General features: G+C 41.7%; 1 protein-coding gene across 1 annotated transcript in view; it reads left to right on the forward strand.

Moving 5' to 3' along the window:
* Positions 1-941: 941 nt before the first annotated feature.
* Positions 942-19,015, forward strand: part of DPY19L1 (dpy-19 like C-mannosyltransferase 1) — a 108,819-nt gene continuing 90,745 nt past the window's right edge. Inside the window, exon 1 of the mRNA XM_028845871.2 lies at positions 942-1,327. Within this exon, the coding sequence (XP_028701704.2) occupies positions 1,030-1,327 (298 nt within the window). The 5' untranslated portion in view covers positions 942-1,029. The remainder of the gene's footprint in view (positions 1,328-19,015) is intronic.

Consider the following 19,015-nt stretch of genomic DNA (forward strand, 5'->3'; position numbering starts at 1 on the left):
GTAAAAGAAAGCATATTTTTCGACTAAAATCTCCTATCTTATCAACGCAAAGTTTTCCTGCTTTCTATTAAGCAACAAGGTTACAGCAAGTATAACAAACTCAACGTACTTATTGATGATCTTTCCTGCTCCAGCCAATCCATCCTATCACCTTCAGCCTGGCTCCTACCCTGGTCTTCAGTTTACACTTGTGCCTCAGCCCTTATCAGCTACCCATGAGATTCCTGGCTGCTATTTTAATAGTTACTATTTTAAATCGGGTCGCGCCCGTTCTTCCTGTCGGTGAGTGAGGGGCTGCGCTTCAAGTTGCGCGACCACACAGTGGGGAGTAAACGGAGACGTCGACCAGGCGCCCAGGGCGCACGCACAGCGCCCCTGAGTGGCCGCTCCGGGCGCCTTCTCCCTGCCCCGCCGCGTCTCGCCCTCGCGGGCTCCACGCGCAGCCTTAATAGGCTCCGAAACTTGGATCAGCGCACCGATCCCTGAGAGGGCTCTTCCTTCGGCCCCCATCACTCCCACAATGGAAGGGCTGCCGCCTCCGGAAGGCTGTCCGCGTCTGCGTCCGCGTCTTCGCAGCAGCCGAGCCCCGCGCGGGCCCCGAAGAGGTGGGGGTCGCCAGGCTGCAGCGGGGTCGGGCCCCTCCCGCGCCGGAAGTCCGCGCGTGCGCGCTGGCCGGCCTGGAGCGCGCGTCCGGCGCAGAGGGGCGGCGGGGGCGGGGCCGCGGCCGCTCGCAGGGTGTCCCCGCCCCCGCCCCCCGGCGTTCCACGGTCGCCGTGACAACCGGAGCGGCGGCAACGGCGGCGGGCTGGCGAGTCCGGCGCCGCCTCCCGGCGGTACTGCTAGGCAGGCAACAGCCGCCCGGCCTCCGCGATCTCCCCGCCTCCCGGCCCGCGGGGAGGGACGGGCCCGCCCTCCGCCCGCCCGCCCGCCCGCCCGCTGGAGAGTGAGCGGCGCCCAGCCGCCCAGCCAGCCCGCCGTTCTCCGGCCGCCGTCCGGGCGCGCGCAGCGAGCGGGCGCGACTATGCCAAGATGGTCCTGCAGGCGCGGAACAAGCACCGGGAGGCGGCTCCCAAGCCGCCCCAGCCGCCCCGCGTCTCGCAGTCGCCGCTGAGGGGGGCGCCGGACGTCGGCGCCGGGGAGCCCGGGCCCGAGCGCGCGCCGCCGTCCCCAGGGCGCAAGGGCGCCGCGGGCAGGAAGGGGCCCCGTGCCGAGACCGCCGCGCCGCCCGCCGAGGGCGGCCTCGGTGGGCGCCTGGCCGCCCGGCTGCGCTGGGCTCTGGGCCTGCGGCGCGCGGGGCGCGGCCGGACCTGGACCACGCTCCTGTTAGGTGAGCAGCCCGAGCGCGGGCGCCGCCGGGACGCGGAACTTTGAGACGCGGGCCCCCTCCCCTCCCCTTCCTTCCCCTCTCCTCCCGCTTCCGCCGCGCAGAGCCCAGCCGGCCGGACCAGCCAGTTTGCAGCCCTCTCCGACTTTTTCTGTGGGACGTTCTTACCTTCTCCTTCCCCCAACTCCCCGGCTCAGCTCTCCTCGCACGCTTCCCACCCGCGCTCTGCCTGGGCTCTAAAAGAATGGCCCGGGGATCAACAGCTGCCCGGCCTGGCCGCGGGCGGCAGGTCTGCGCTAACGAGACTTGGGCGCTGCTGATTGGCATGACCGGCCGCCTTCCCCGTTATCTCGGCCTCTGACCGCCAGGATGGTTTGCTTTGGCTTGGAAACGATTCCGTGGAGCTCAAAGCAAACGCACGTTCCATGTCCTAGGGAGTTGCTTAAACTTATAATTAAATTTTAGCGTGCTTTTTTCTTCTTGGCCGCAAACGCCGCCGGTGGCACTTTATTTGTGATTCCCCTCGACACGTCACTTTCTAGGTTGCGTTGTGTTTGGGGCGCCCGAGCCTTAATCCTCCTTGCTGGCCTGGGAACCTTTGGTGAGGAGGGCTCTCCTCCCCTCCCTCTGGCATGCACCAAATGGATGATGTGTAATGATGTGCTGAAAAAAAAAAAAGTTGAAGCATATGTTTCGGACTGACTTCAGGTTTCCTTTGTTTCCTGGTTGACATTTCGATAAGGCAAATTATAGCAGTTTGGATAACAGGCCTAATTTTTCTAAGTCAACTAGTGAAATGCTTTAACATTGCTTTTTCTGTATGCCTAAGTGGGCTTTTGGCTACTGATCTGTTCAATTACTGTTGATTTATCCCTTAGTATATTTTTAAATTCTCTTAGTGACTCAAAGTTCCCTTATCCAGGAGTTGGGGTACAGACGTATAAGTCAAGGAATAGGACACAGCAAATTGGCTTCCCCTGAGATCACAGCCACAGCTAAAAGCCACTCAGTCATAAAAAGCCAGTCATCTCTGTGTGTACGTTTTAATGGGCTCAAGAAGGTTGTTCTTAGGGTACTTTTTTTTTTCCATTGCAGATTCAAGGCTAGAAAAACTAAGTTGTTTTTTTTTTTTTTCCAGCACATTCCCCCCCCCGTCCTTTTTTTTTTTTTTTTTTTTTTTTTTTCTTTCCTCAGCGAGCTTGAAAAGCTGGCTAGTGTGCAGGTTAGAAAAGCTCACCTTGGGGAGGCAGCATGATACAGTGGATGAGGCAGAGCCTTCAGATCTAGTACACAGCGGTTCAGTTTGGTTTGAGTTTTAGGTTCCTTTGTGAGTCTTTCCTTCTCTGCTAGTGGGGGGTTATCACATGGCAAATTTACTCCACAGGGATCTGCTAAGGATCATAACTAAAAGGGGTGGGTGATACATGGGAAGATACTTTGTGTTTAGAGCACTTGACACATTGTAGTTGTAATAAAAGCAAATGTGTGACACTGATTTGAGATCTGATGACAGAATGGAGTTGCATTTTTATTGAATGACTAATATAAACATTAACCACTTTGTAGTAAAATATAAAATGGCATTGCTTCTTCAGGGATGTTACAATAACAAATCTTAGAATAATGATATTTATTGCTATTTTCTGCATATTTTCTTTTTTGATTGCATTTCCTTTGAATCTTCTTTGGATGGATGCATGACTTATATTTGAATGACTTATCTTTGAATTTAGTAATGCCCATACCTAAATACAGTTTTGTATTAATGTAACAGTATAGCACGTTGCTTGACTTGCCCCTTTGAGCACTGAAAGGAGGTACAGTGAATGTGGTAGACCGTATTCTTGGGTGTACCCTGGACCATGGCCATCAGATGTATGGAAGTTGGATGAACAGACGTAGGTCTAGAGACTTACTGTCCTTGTTAACCCTCTGCATGAGGCCCCAGGGCACCTTGAGAGATGATTCTGCTGAATGATTGGGCCTGGGTTGCTTCTTTCTCTGGCTCTGTACCCTCATAGACTGATGTCAGACCTGTTTCTTCCCCACGATTATGCCCTGCCACAGCATCAAAAAACCACTCAGATCCTGCAGAGAGGAGCAGAGTTTAGACATTTTTGAAAGCTGCCTTATTTCCTGTTTCCTTCCCGCCTCCCAGAATGCGTGTGAGTTGAGCTGACATTATACAGTATTTCAGTATAGGACTTTAAAATAGATGTTTGGTTTTCCACATTGCATTGCATATTCTTTTGTTCATCAAGAGTTCATTTGTAACTGATCAAAAAAAGAACAATTATAACAACTAAATATTAAGCTAGACAGAAATGGATTCATTTCTATTTAGAAAGTAATTTTGTAACTTGAAGCTCCATGATAGAAACACAAGTTTTTAAGAGTTAGAAACTGACTGGGGCTTTCCTTCATAGGTTCTAATCACTGATGAGGAACTCACTGCCTACCAACATGGTCTTTCCACTGTAGGGCAGTGTTAAGCATTGTTGAAAAGTCTGTTTTAATAAATATATGTTTTTCTTATTTGGGGGCATTATTTGCTACTTATTTAGTGGTAACATTTGTAAAGAGGGGTTCTTGGCATGTTTATTTTTAGAAGTTTCAACCGGATAGCTTCCTCATGCAGAGGCGGCTGTGACATAATAAAACCTTGACAATGTTTCCCAAACTTTTTTGACCACAGCCCACATTGTAACAATACATTTTATATTAAACCTGTTCACACTTCCAAAATGCAACTCAGTATATATAAGCATAAGTCTGTATGTCTGTTGATCTATTTATGTATGCCAGTGCTCCATCAGGAAACAATTGTGCTAGTAAAAGATATACCCATTAGACATGCAAACAAAGCATGTCTGCGGTGAAAGACTAACATGAGATATGATTTACAAAACAATAAAAAAAGAACCTGAGTATGGAAAAAGTGGATGATAAAAACTACCTTTTCCTCGCTTTGCACCAGTCCTGTTTGACTCATTCCCATTACCCGCCTGGTTCCTGTGGTCAGTGGCAAGGGTATCCCTGCTCTAACCTGGTTGTTTATTGGCAAGGCTTTTCAACCTTAGCATTGTGGCATTTTGGGTGGGATAATTTTTTTGTTGTGGGGGCTGTCCTGTACACTGCAGGATTTTAGCAGCATCCTTGCCCTCCACCTACTAGGTGCCACTAGTACCTCCCCAGTAGTGACAACGAAAATGTCTCCAGATATTGGCCATTATACCCTGGGGGGCAAAATTGCTTCATTTAGGACCACTGCTTTTATTCTCCACAGCTTATGAGAAGCTTGAAGCCCATATGATAGGAAACACTTGTGACTTCTTAGAGGCAGAAGTGGTCAGAAACTGGGTGGACGCAGAGAGTTGAATCTAGCTGTTGGGGAGTAGATGGGGGGAGCAATGTGGTGTGGTGGAGGCAGCATAGCCATTTCAACACTGGCCTGCATTTGAATCCTGTTTCTGCATTCAAGCTGTTCTACACTCCCTTAATATTTCTCACCCATAGTTGGCTTGTCCTTTAAAATGGGGATAATAAATGCTTTGTCTGATTGTGGTAAAGAATAAATGAGACAATACATGTAAAATAGCACAGTAAGTTCATTCATAGTCAATCATACCATATCATTGAGTGTCTACTAAGCTAGATGCTAGTTGGTGGGGCTAAAATGTAGAATGAGACTCTGTCACTCCTACCTTCATGGAACTTACATACTAGAAGGGGGGATGGTAAATAAATGAAAATAATTGCACATAGTGAGTGCAATGCAGGAAAGAAACAAGCTGAGATAGAAAAAAAAAGGAAATACCCAATTTAAGTAGGATCAGGAAAGGCCTCTGGGGAGGTAGCCTTAAAGCTGAGACTGATAGAAAAGATGTCAGCTGAACAGAAGAAGAGAGAGTATTGTGAATAGCATGTGCTAAAGGTAGGACAGAGCTTAGCATGTTGAAAGAAGAGAGGGCAGAGGTGCATCAAAGTGAGATGGGCATGGGCCAGATCTTGAAAAGGGGCTTGGGTTTTATTCTCAGTGCAACAGGAAGCCATTGAGGAATGCTGAACAGGAGGAGAGTGACATGATTAAATTTTCACTTTGAGAAATCTGCTCTTGGGGAAATGGGTGATTGCATTACAAGGACAAAAGCAGAGAGACCCATGAGGAGGCTGTTCAGGGACCTTGCAAGAGGGTTGCTGGCCTGGATGAAGGCAGTGGCTGTGGAGATGGAGAGAAGTTGGTCAATTTGAGATGTGTTTTGGAGGTGAAAATGATAGGACTTATGAATTGGGCTTGGATTGAGGGAAAGGTAAGAGTTATGAATACTTTGTACATTTTTGGCTTCTCTAATTGGGTAAATAATGTGACATTCACCAAGATAGTGAAGACTGAAGACTAGGGGTATGGATGAGGGGATAGGTTTGAAGGAAAAGGTCAAGAATTTCATCTTGGACATGTTACTTTTGGGACATTTGTGAGATGTCCAAGTAGAAATGCCAATCAGTGGTGGGATATAAGAAAAAGGGTCTGAGTGGAGACATACTACAGGGAGTCATCAGCAAATTGGTTTTCACATTAATGGGAATTGAATTCATATTCCCATTGAACTTCTATTTCCATGCTTATGGGAACAATAGCATCTTATACTGATAGGGGCTTACTCTTTGCCAGGCTTTATTCGAAGTGCTTTAAATTAACTCATTTAACTGTTAACTCAGTCCTCACCGTGACTCTAGGATTACTGTGCTTGTTTTACCACGTGGGGCAATCTGAGGCACACAAATGTTAAGTAACTTGTCCAAGGTCACCCCTAGAATGTAGAAGGGCCAGGATTTGACCCAGGCAATGTGTTTCCTAAGTTCATGCTATATTTCATCTCCTCTAGGGGGATAGTACAGCAAAAGCAATGAAGCCCTAGAGTCCAATTCTGAGAAACCCTAACATTTTGTGCTCAATAAATGTTAGTTTTCTTGTTTCTTCCTTCTCCAGGAAAAAGAAGGAAAAGAGGGTCATACTTAGAGATACAGGAACAAGAAGTAGAAAGAGCATATTAGGGGTGGCATAAGGCCAAGAAAAGCCAAGGAAGTATGAGGCCCAGGGACACAGGCCATCTTGGTGTGCTTGCTGTCAAACAGACACGTAGACCCAGCTGAGCACCAACTGTGAGAATGTGTTTCTGTTAATTCACAGAGGTCATGCCAGTGGGAATTTGGGATTTTAAAGAATTTCTTTAATGTTTATAGCCATTTTTTTTTCTTTCTAAAATAGACTTCTGGCTAACTCTAAAGAATGTTTATAATCACCTAAACATATTTTATTATTAAAAGATACAGTTAGAAGGTGTCTGAATACGTGATGCTCATTAGCATCCAAATAACAAATTTGGTGAGTTTAGTTTATATAAATATAAGCATATGTTATCTATTTGTGATTGATTTTTGGCCAATAATGGGGCATCAATACTGAGAGCACATACAATTTTATGTACATATGGATATTTGGATGTTGCTAATATTTGAACAGTGGCTGCTTTGCATTGTAAATACTTATCCTGTTAGGCTGTATTAATTTCTCTTAGTGAGTGTGTTAGGTATATTAATGTTTCTTAAAGTTCATGCTAATGAGGCACAGTTGTTCCTTCGTATCCCTGAGGGATTGGTTCAAGGACCTCCCTCTGATATCAAAATCTGCAGATGCTCAAGTCCCTAGTATAAAATGGCATAGTATTTGCCTATAATGTACACACATACTCCTGGATACTTTAAATCATCTCCACATTACTTAGAATACCTAACAGAATGTAAATGTTACGTATATATTTGTTATACTGTGTTGTTTAGGGAATAATATCTGTGTGTGTTCAGTACAGATGGATGTTTGCCCCCTACTATTTTCAATCTGAGGTTGGTTGAATCCACAGATGTGAAACTGACAGATATAGAGGACTGACTAAATCTACATTGTCATAGAGACCATAAACCTGTGTACATACTTCGAAATGGGGTAGCTTTAGGCTTTATTATTCATATGTTTAATCCTAAATTACTGTTTTGCTAGTTCTTTTGCATCAGCTTGCACTTTAGCCAAACCATTGGGACATTACTCTTCCAGGGGAAGAGGCTGCTAGATTTGTTTAGTTACTATTAGAACCATTTAGTTCTAATGGCTACTAGTCATCAAAGCTAGTAAAAATTACATCTGTATCTAGGTCCAGATGTTGTTTAATCTCATAAAGGGCAGTCTTGTTTCACAGGGAAGATCATTTCTCCATGGAGGACCTTTCGTAGTTCAATCAAGAATCATTGAATATAAATACATTTAAAAAGCAGAATAATTTATTTTCAGAATACATAAATCTACAACTATTGTAGTATGTTTTTGTGCTTTAATACTGCTTTCTATTTTCTCAGCATTCTCACTATTATTTTTGTCCTGAGGGCTCTTAAATGAAGAGCTGTTTCTGTTTTTCTGGCATGTTTCTCTATATTTGTAGCTGATTGTCAGGTGTGTTTTTCAGCACGATCACTATCACCTAAAGAATGTTTGGATGGCATTTTGTAATTTTAACTTTATTATAGCAGCAAGTGTTAACATAATAGCGTAGCTGTCACCAAGACCACTTACAGAAGTTCTAGCGTGGTTTATTGTACTGATCATGAACGCGTGTGATTTTATCTACTAGTTTACAGTAGCACTAATTGTAAACACAGTTTCTAAGTCACTTGACCAGTTACTTTTGAAAACTTGTTATCTAGACAAATTATTAGTTTAGGAAGATTGTTGTAATTGAGAAGAGTGAGACTTTATCCATAGTTTTAATACTAAAATTTGCCCAAAGTGCTACTACTATGCCCTTCGGGCAAATACGTTTCCTATTTCCTAACAGTAAGTACTACTTTTTATAATATAGCTTTTCAGTCCTGGAGTTGTCAACAGCAGAATCTTTTTCTGCGGGTTTTCATATTAATCATAAAGTTCTTATGTAATTGTTTTCCACTAAGTTTAAAAAGTTGTTGTTTTTTGAAAATGAGACCTTATTTCTCACTCTTTTCTCATCTTTCATATCCATGGGAATGTTATAAAAATGTAGAACTTAAAGGTTACCTCTTAGAACTTTCCTGGTGAGAAAACTAAAGTAGGGTCAGGTGAATGGCCCAGTTCATTACTGAGTTCAGCAGGTGAAGTTTGGGATTGAAGTTGAGGTCTCTTGGCTTTGTTAATTACATCTGTGTAAATTGTAGGTTTCAGATCTAAAGTCTAAGGCATCTGTCAAGGGCACATTAGTGGGAGGTTGACCTCATGTGTCCCAAGACGTTATAGCTCTTTTGGCAAGAGCACTGCTTTGGCTTCTGGTTATTTGGGGGAATCACTCTTTTATATCTTTATGGTCAACCTGTCAGTCTCCGGGGTTTTTTTTACATGATTATTTTTGAAAACTATTTAATCTGAATATTTTTATTGCATTTGGTTGGTTTGGCAATGACATAACAAACACAGTAAAATAGTAAAAACTGTCACAGTTTTCTTAGTCACTTAAATGAAAAGATAAACAAGATTTGTGGTACACAAGGGAAGCTTGCAATTTGAGGGGAATGCATGTCTTACCATTGGAATGGGTTATCAGTTAATGAACTTGTTAAATCTCTTGCTGAATATGATGGGCCTGGATGTGTGTTGTTCGTGTGTGTGGTTCTCTTTTTACTCTAGTGGAGAGATGCAGCTTCTACACTTTTTCCATTAGGTTTACTAAAGTTTTACAGCTTCTGTATGCATGCTCAGAAGCAGATCATATTATGTTGGTTGTGTATCTTATTTAGCTATTTGTTCTTAAAACAATAAAATGCATTTTTTAAATAAGGATAAAGTTACTTTATGAAAATTACTAGTGTAGATTACTGTTTGATTTTGAAACGTTTGTGTCAGTGTCATTTGAATCAGAGCAACTCCATTTCGAATGGAGGATGGGTAAAATAAGGCTGAGACCCACCAGGCTGCATTACCAGAAGGTTAGGCATCCTAAGTCACAGGATAAGATGGGAGGTCAGCAAAAGGTACAGGTCACAAAGACCCTGCTGATAAAACAGCATGCGGTAAAGAAGCCAGCTGAAACCCACCGAAACCAAGATGGCGACAAAAGTGACCTCTTGTTGTACTCACTGCTCATTATATGCTAACTATACTACATTAGCATGCTAAAAGACACTCCCACCAGTCCCCTGACAGTTTACAAATGCCATGGCAATGTCAGGAAGTTAGGCTATATGATCTAAAAAGGGGAGGAACCCTCAGTTCCAGGAATTGTCCACCCCTTTTCCAGAAAACTCATGAATAATTCACCCCTTGTTTAGCATAGAATCAAAAACTATAAGTGTAAGGATACTATGAGTATCCTTGGTTCAGTAGCCCAAACTGCTCTTCAGTCTAGGGAGTAGTCATTCTTTATTCCTTTACTGAATGAACTTGCTTTGAACTCGCCCAGAATTCTTTCTTGTGCAAGATCTAAGAACCCTGTCTTGGAGTCTGGATCAGGACCCTTTTCTGGTAACATCTGTATTCATATTATGGGAGAATAAGACTTTTAAGGGAAATTAGAATTTATTGTCTTCAAAACACTTATGTTGAGCAGTTATTGTATTAAGTATTGCCTACTTTAATATCTACATATACAAATATTTAAATATGTGAATGTTTACTTAGTGTATTTCTCTGTTTAGAAGCCTAATTATATTCTGCTTTGGGATGGTGATATATACTTTCCATGCTCTCCTGTTTTCATATACTGTATTCACTTTAAAATAAACGGTTTTGTCCTTGATGCTTTTGTGATTTCTAAGGCATTTCCTCCTGTGTGCCAGTGCATCCTCTTCGTTGAATGTGCTTAACGTTTTCAAGCCTGAGCTTGGAGTCAGAGAAACCCAGTTCTCCTCCAGGCCTTGCTGCATCCCAGTCATGTGCCCCTGAGCCTCATGGGAAAATGTGACCCGTATCTGCCTCAAAGGCACCCCTGGATCATTTTTGCTTAATATGTGAAAGGGCTCTCTCAACTGCAACTGACAAACAGATGTTAGACATTTTCATTGTAATTAAGTTTTCTAATTTTTTCTTAACTGTTGGAAAGCACAGTTTTGCTTAATGCAAAATACATGGAGGAGATTCTGATTAACTAAAGTTGTCCTTAAAATGATCATCATGTAGAGCACTGATTTCTAGATCTTACTAGGAGCAGTAGTTTTTTCAAATCATGACTGAATTGTATTTTTATTTATTTTTTGAGACGGAGTTTTGCTCTTGTTGCCCAGGCTGGAGTGCAATGGTGCGATTTTGGCTCACTGCAACCTCTGCCTCCCAAGTTCAAGCGATTCTCTTGCCTCAGCCTCCCAAGTGGCTGGGATTACAGACATGTGCCACCATGCCCGACTAATTTGTTTTTTTTTGTTTGTTGTTGTTTTTTTTTTTTTTTTTCAGTAGAGACAGGGTTTCACCATGTTGGCCAGGATGGTTTCTAACCCCTGACATCAGGTGATCTACCCGCCTCGGCCTCCCAAAGTGCTGGGATTACAGGCGTGAGCCATGGAGCCCGGCCTTCATGACTGAATTTTAAAAGCAATCTTTCTTCTCACTTTGAAACTCAGTATCTATATTAATAGAGTACATTCTTTCTTTTCCTATTCAAAATAGAAAACAAATTGAAACTGCCAAACCTACCAAGACTTTGTAGTTTGGGGAGCAGGAAAATAAAAAGAAAACAGAAAATTGTCAGAAAATAGCTGTACAGTCCACCTGGGAGAGTACAGAGTCCAGTGTGTTAGTGATAATAGCTGTAGGTAGCTACTCAAGGTCGTTAAGTGCTAGGGATGGAGACAACCAAAGAGAAACCCCTCTTTTTTTTTCTGAGACAGAGTTTTGCTCTTGTTGCCCAGGCTGGAGTGCAATGGCACAATCTCGGCTCACTGCAACTTCCGCCTCCTGAATTCAAGCTATTCTCCTGCCTCAGCTTCCTGAGTATTGAGTAGCTGGGATTACAGGTGCCTGCTACCACGCCCAGCTAAATTTTTTGTATTTTTAGTAGAGACGGGGTTTCATCTTGTTGGCCAGGCTGTCTTGAACTCCTGACCTCAGGTATCCACCTGCCTTGGCCTCCCAAAATGCTGGGATTACAGGCATGAGCCACCGTGCCCGACTAGCCCCTTACTTTTATACTTGGTGAAAATGAGACTCTGAGAAGCTGAATAACTTGAAAGTCATCTAAAACCTAAGGAATAGTTCTTCTTAAGAAGACTTTCTTACCAGGAAAGTAAAGGAATTTGAATTCTTTCCCTTTCTTAATCAGTATTTTCAGCTATCACGTTTTGCCAACTTCTCCCTCAGTGTATCTTTTGAATTTACTAATACATTTCCCTTTTCCTTATAAAGCCCATTTCATCACTAGTCTCCAGGTCATTTTACTCCTAGATTGTTACTATATTCTTCTCATTGGACCTTCTGACATAATGACACTGCTTCTCAAAATTTGGACTGTATAAAGTCACCCAAGAATTTGTTAAAAATGTAGATGTCCAAGCCCCAAGTGAGATCTGTTGAATCAGGATCTCTGAGAGTGGGGGCCCAGAAATGCAGGCTTAACACACTACTCCTAGGTCGGTGTTCTCTGCCTTGGCTGCACAATCACCACCCCGCCATGCCAGACATAGTAATGTGGAAAGCTCCGGGGTGATTCCAGTGTGTTGTCAGGGGTGATTCCAGTGTGTTTTCAGTGTTGACACTGCTCTTTAAAGTGTCTGTGAATCACCTCAGGCATCTTGTTAAAATGTGGATTGGGAGCCTTGTTAAAATGTGGATTGGGAGTCAGGAGGTCTGGAATGGGACCTGAGACTCTGCATTTCCAGCTACTCCCAGGTGATACAGTTACTACTGGTTTCCAGGACACTGAGAGTAGCAAGAAGCTGATTTTCACATTACATTTTGTGAGGAACTACCTAGATTTTGCCCCAGTCATTCTCTGTACCAATGATAATCAACCTTGACTGTATGTCAGAATCACTTGTGACTATAAAAACAAAAAAATCCTGGAGTGCAGATTTAGAGGCCCTGGATTTATACTCAAACACCTCTTATCTTTAGTGCCACTGATGATTCTAATGCAATACCAGGGTTTGGACCACTGTGGCTCTCTATTGCTGCATTATGATGTTGTCTCTGAAACTTGCTTGGTTTCTCTGTTGACCAATGTCACTGCTTCTCAACCTTCCACATAATAGCATGCAAAGAAAATGGTAATATTTGTGTGGCACAGTGGGGTAAATAGATGGTATCTTCGAAGCCAGGCAGGAGGTTACTGGCCCCAGGGACTCTGGCTTTCTTATTCTTGGCACTTCCAGGCCTACTAGTTGGGAAAGTCTGGCTCCTGCTGTTCATGGAGTGCTGAAAGCCTGACAGACTGTGTATATAATGAGTGGACCCTTAGTAAATATTAGCACATTATTGTCGTCGTTATTCATATTCTATATCATCATTATTAGTGGCAGGAATTGTTTTATCCAAGTCCAATATCTGACTGTATTGTATTTGTCTTTTCTGGCTGTTTGCCATAAATCCACACCTAAGTTATATCCATGTCTTGAGGCTGCCACCCCCACCCTGACCCCATCTTTTTAACCATCTTAATAAACCATGCCCTAAGGTCATTACTGATCTGCCTTCTCAGGTTTCTTATAGTTCTTAGACTTTGTGCCATCTGCTTGAGTGCTTAATGTGTTCTCTCATTATTTTATGTACCTAAATCTTATCTCTTGAAGATTTTATATTTAAGGGCAAAGATATGGGCTAATGTTTCTTTAATGTTCTTGGTTCTTAGGAAAATGTGTTGTGCATCTAATAGGCATTTAGATAGTTGTTGACTTTGAAGCTATGCAAAGTAATCCACACAAAAATCTAGGCACTAGAAAGAAGAAGAAACTGAAATTGTGGGATCTGTGACTGCTTTCTCTTTCTCAAGCTGGATCCTAAAGAATATCTTTTCATTTGTTCACTATACAGAAACTGGGCTTTGATTCCAGGTACTATAACTGTATTGTATATATAAAAATAGATATTTACCTTCATGTAATGGGAATGCTTCAAATAATTTGGATTGTTGAGAAAGTATCTTTATGTGTTAAGGTTTTTGTTTAATTGAGTGCATTCTATAATTTCTCTTATATGGTTGTAGGTAATAGTAATTTAACCTTTTAACTCAGCGAGGTGCCAGGCATGATACTAAGTAGTGTAAAGATGAATTACACACACACACTCAGCCTTGAGGCCGTTGCATTCTAGCAGAGGAAACTGACGTGTGTGTAACTAGCTATTTAGGTGCCGTAATAGTGGTATTATAGCTAGGATAGCTGGACAAGCAGTACAAAATGCTACATTTGAATTCTTTTGATTCTGAAGGACAAATTACAGATTTTTAAGGCAGGAACAAACGCACAGAATCATTAAAGCACTTGGGGTTTTAGGGGATTGTTGCCCAGTGCATCTAGAATGAAGGGTGTGTGGTGGGATTGACTGGAAATAGGCCAGTGTAGGCTACATATGTGTAATGGGAAGTCATGGGGCTTTTCAAGCAAGGGGATGTGATGCTTGGAGCTGTATGTTTCGAAATTGACTTCAACCCCTAGGATGGATTGTATTTGTGGGGTAGGGAAGCCAACACTGATGACTTCAACTTCTGGAAAAAAACTTTGAAACTCAAAACGAACCCTTATAACATTGAGAAGTGGCTAGTAATGTTAGGAAGGGATTGGAAATAGAACTTGTCAAGCTTGATTTGAAAACTTTATCCAGATAGATTTAAGGAGTGTCCTTAACTTCTTTTTATGCCATTTTTCACTTGAGGGTTAGTAATGCCAAAAGTCTTTAGCATGCTTTAGGTACAGATGAACCTCAATTTAGGAATAGGTTGAATTTTTAAGTTTTCACTTGTTCAACAGGATAATGCATATCATTTTGGACTTAGAATACATTTCTTCGTCCTGGCGCATGGCTCACACCTGTAATTCCAGCACCTTGGGAGGCCGAGGCGGGTGGATCACAAGGTCAGGAGATCGAGACCGTCCTGGCTAACACGGTGAAACCCCGTCTCTACTAAAAAAAATTAGCCAGGCATGGTGGCAAGCGCCTGTAGTCCCAGCTACTCAGGAGGCTGAGGCAGGAGAATGGTGTGAACCTGGGAGGTGGAACTTGCAGTGAGCCGAGATCGCGCCACTGCGCTCCAGCCTGGGAGACAGAGCGAGACTCCAACCAAAAAAAAAAAAAAAAAAAGAATACATTTATTCATATAAATATTGTTACAAGACAAGGTCATTAAATGCCCAGCATAGGGAAGGAGGAAGCTCTGTCATGGTGGAAGGAGCTCAGGCTGAGAATTAGGACACCTGGGTTCAGCGATCTCTAGCCACTTACCAGCTATGTGCCTTGCGGGGAATAGCCTCTTAGAAGCCCACTCTTTCATTTGTAAAATGCTAATAAATACTCACAAGGTTATTGTGAAAATCAAGTTTTTTGTGAAGGTGCTTTGTGAATTTTAAGACAAATAGTATTTATGAAGTACACGTGTAAGAGGAAAAAAAGTATTTTTTTTAACTTCTGGATGGGAATGTTGATTTGTGGTCAGGAACACACCTTGGTTGCTGCGGTTGTGGGAGAGCAGACTGCAAGTTACAGAGCAGCAAGAGGAGAAGCCCACCCTGGCCTCATGGTGCCCTCAAACCTTGGGGAGGAGAGAGAGAAAGGACAGTGAGTCTCAAACTTTAGCTTGCCTTAGACTCAACTGGGGAATCTTAAAATTACAGATCCCAGCATTGCTACTTCCCGGTGACCCTCACGACAGTGTCTAGGAAGGGCCCCGGCTTGGGGTAATTGGAAGAGGGAGGAGGTAAGAGCAGGCGGGGGCCCGGGTGCTGGTGGGAGATGGAATGAGGTTTGGGGACTTGGAGGATTGTCTGTTCAATGTCTTCATCCTTTCCTCCCGCTGCAAGAGGGGAGGGAGCTGGCTGCCTATAGACCGGGTATCTAATCTGCACAAAATAAATGGTTGCTCCATTGGTGAAAAAGGATGACACACATGTGTGTGTATCTATCAAAATATATTCAATTGAGGTTATTAGGACATGATTTTGGATTATTTCATTCCTCCCCTTAATTATATCAAGCTTTATGCATTAATTCAGCAAACACTTGAGCATGCTCAGCTTTGTGCTAATAAGTACTGTAGTAAAGTTTGGTAAACATTGTTTCTGCCCTCAGGGAGTTACAATCTGTTTTGTTTAAACAAGAGTGTAATTAACATGAGACGAATAATCTTCAGTAGAGTCCTCTCAAATCCCATAAGACTGAAAATTGATACAATGTGTCATATAGTCTGGTGGAAATTTTCTTTAATCAGAAAGAGTTAATGTAGCATCCTGGAGAGTCTAATTTAACTTTAGATTGTAGGTAATTTCTGTGCTTCCAGCAAAATCATGAACCTTACAAAATTCTCAGCCATAAGGATTGCGATTTTTTGAATTAGATTACATAGCAAACCTTCTTTCCTTGAGCACCTTTTTCTTAACAGAATAGGTTTGGATTTCTAAAAAATATATTTTATGTTCTGATTTTTTAAAATGCCGTATTTGTCTCGGTTCCTTAGAATGCCAAAAAATGGCATATGTGTTTAAGTGGAAAAAAAGTGGGTTCCCAATTTTGTTAGACTCTCAAAAATGTCGATAATCACTGGAATAAACTTAGAGAAAATAATTTAAAATATTATTTTCTGTAGGCAAGAAGGCAAGAAAAGCTCTTAAGGGGTGCCTTCAGAAGTTTTTGTCATTTTCCATTTTTATTCTTCAATTACATGCTCACAACTCAGTATTTGCTTTACTGGGACTTTCATGTTCAAATGACATACATATGTATAATGTATTTCAATTTTTAAGTAAAATATCTCTCTAAATTTTATACAAAATTAATAGCCTCTATAAAATATACTTCCTATGTCAACAGATGAATTGCAGCATTTTTTTCTTTTATATTTAAGATTAAAAAAAAAAAAGGAGGGGAGAGTAGGAATACTTTAGGGTAAGTAGACCTAGGCTTTTGTTTCATCTGTTCCATCCTCTTGCTACAACAGCCATGCAGTGCAGGTCAGAGTTCCTGAGTTCAGCCTCCTTTTCTGGGTTTACTTGGTGTGCATTCTTATGCAAGTTACTCAGCTACTCTGTGTCTCAACTAGTCTGTATACTGTGGAAATATTTGTACATATGACATAAGGTAGTTGTGAGGATTTATTTGGCTAGTACAAGTAAAGTACTTATAAAGTGTTGGGTGTGTAATAAGCATTCAAGTGTTAGCTCCGTTGTTTTCATCGTTATTATTACTAAGTTGAAATGAAAAAAGGAATTCAAAACATTGGGCAGATGATGAATGGACCCTGGAGACTGTGAAAGAATGTCAGGAACTCCAAGTGTTGTCCTTGTGTATTGTCTAAAAGGCACCAGAGACCTCTCTCTCACCTCCCATCCTTATTCTGAGAAAGCGAGGTATTTTAAGGACATAGAGGGATGATGACCTTGACAGATCCTAGTTAGCACTCCAGAATTGTGAAGGGCAAAGGCCAACTTAATGGCATAATAGGAAATGCATTACTGTTAAAGTCAGCAGAAGTCAAGAATGCCCCCTTTGGAAGGCAGCTATGCTCACCACTCTACCACCAACACCAAGAGTGCCCCCATTTACCAGAATTGTGCAGTAATATTCTAAAAGTTTATTTTTGTCAAATAGGAAGAAGAAACTAATAGTGAAATTATAAAACAGGAACAAAATTATTATATTTAAATAGTATTGTTTAAAATGAAGAATTAGGGCCGGGTGTGGTGGCTAACGCCTATAATCCCAGCACTTTGGGAGGCCGAGGCAGGCGGGTCACCTGTGAGACGAGCCTGGCCAACATGGCGAAACCCTGTCTATACTGAAAATACAAAAATTAGCCAGGCGTGGTGGCATGTACCTGTAATCCCAGCTACTCAGGAGGCTAAGACAGGAGAATCACTTGAAACCAGGAGGAGGAGGTTGCAGTGAGCCAAGATCACACCGCTGCACTCCAGCCTGGGTGACAGAGCAAGACTCCTCAGAAATAAAATAAAATGGAGAATTGAAGATAAGTTTTAAAAACTATATGAATTAACAGTTTAGTAAATGAACTAAAAATAAATACATTGCAAAATAAATACTCTTCAAAAATAAATACCTTAACAATATCCAGTAATGTATAATAAAAAACATTTTATGAATATTAGCAGAAAAAAATGTTAAACTCACAGGAGAAATTTCATAAGAAATGAATATGTTAATAATATCTGTAGAATTTTTCTCAAGTACTATCGAAAAACAATTTGAACAATTGAAGGTATATGTTGTATATATACACATACCTATATATCCAACATATATATACCCACACCACATTTATGGATCTGAAGGCTCTATATTGTAAACATGTAAAATTAATTATTAATTAATTTTGTAAGTGAAAATCCAATTATAACCTCAGAGGGTTTACCAAAGTATAAGCATGGCAAGTCTTCAGTATGATAAAGGTTACATTTACATTCAATAGGAGAAAAATAATTTATTCAGAAAAGGATAGTTGAATCATTGTGAAAATAAAGACCAAATTTTATTATGTTAGGTTAGAGACAGGGTCTTGTTGTGTCATCCAGGCTAGCGTGCAACCTCAACCTCTTGGGCTCAAGTGATCCTCCCAGCTCAGCCTTCCTGAGTAGCTGGGACAATAGTTACGTGCTTTGTAAAGACCGGCTCTTGCTGTGTTACCCAGCCTTGATTTAAACTCCTGTCCTCAGCTGTTCCCCCTACTTCCTCCAGCTGAGTAGCTGGGATTATAGTCATGAGCCTGGCAGATGAAATTTTTAAAGACAGAAACCAAAAGGAACAAATGGTAGATTCGTTAATAAGAAACAAAATTTAAAATTTCAAAAGATGAATATATCTTATTTAAAAAAGTCAAATGGCAAACTAAGTTAGATATTTGTAACTTCAATTATCTAGAAGTAACTATTTGTGTTTCCAAGGCAAAATGGATTTTTAAATGAAAAAATATAACTAACTTTAAGGATAAAACAATAAGATCTGATCTATTTGGTTTTCATTTTTCTTTCTTTCTCTTCCTCCTATTCTTCCTTCTGCTTCTCTTCTTCCTTCTTTCCTCTTCCTCCTTCTCTTCCTCCTTCTTCTTTCTCCTACTTCTTCTTTTTCTCTTTTTTTTTTTTGAGAAACAGAGTCTCACTATGTTGCCCAGGCTAGAGCGCAGTGGCTGTTAACAGTCACAGTCATAGCACACTGCTGCAGCCTTGAATTCCGGGACTCAAGAGATGATGCTGCTTCTGCTTCCCCAGTAATGGATACGACAGGCATGTGCCACTGTACCTGGCTTGGGTTTCATTTGTAAGAGTGTTTTCATAGTTTGATTCCTTAGTTAAGAGTTATTTAATCAGAAGCCTGCCATCAGCTGTATCTTGTGATGTAAGAAAATTGAATTGTGTCTTCCAGGTTCATCTTAGTATGTTCTTTCTACTTGGACAGATAGCAAGGTATTGATTCTCATATGAGACTGATTTTATTACTAGCTTCTTATCTCTCTCTTACCTTTTCTT

This window comes from Macaca mulatta, chromosome 3 (assembly GCF_049350105.2).
Source record: "Macaca mulatta isolate MMU2019108-1 chromosome 3, T2T-MMU8v2.0, whole genome shotgun sequence".
NCBI classification, from domain to species: domain Eukaryota; kingdom Metazoa; phylum Chordata; class Mammalia; order Primates; family Cercopithecidae; genus Macaca; species Macaca mulatta.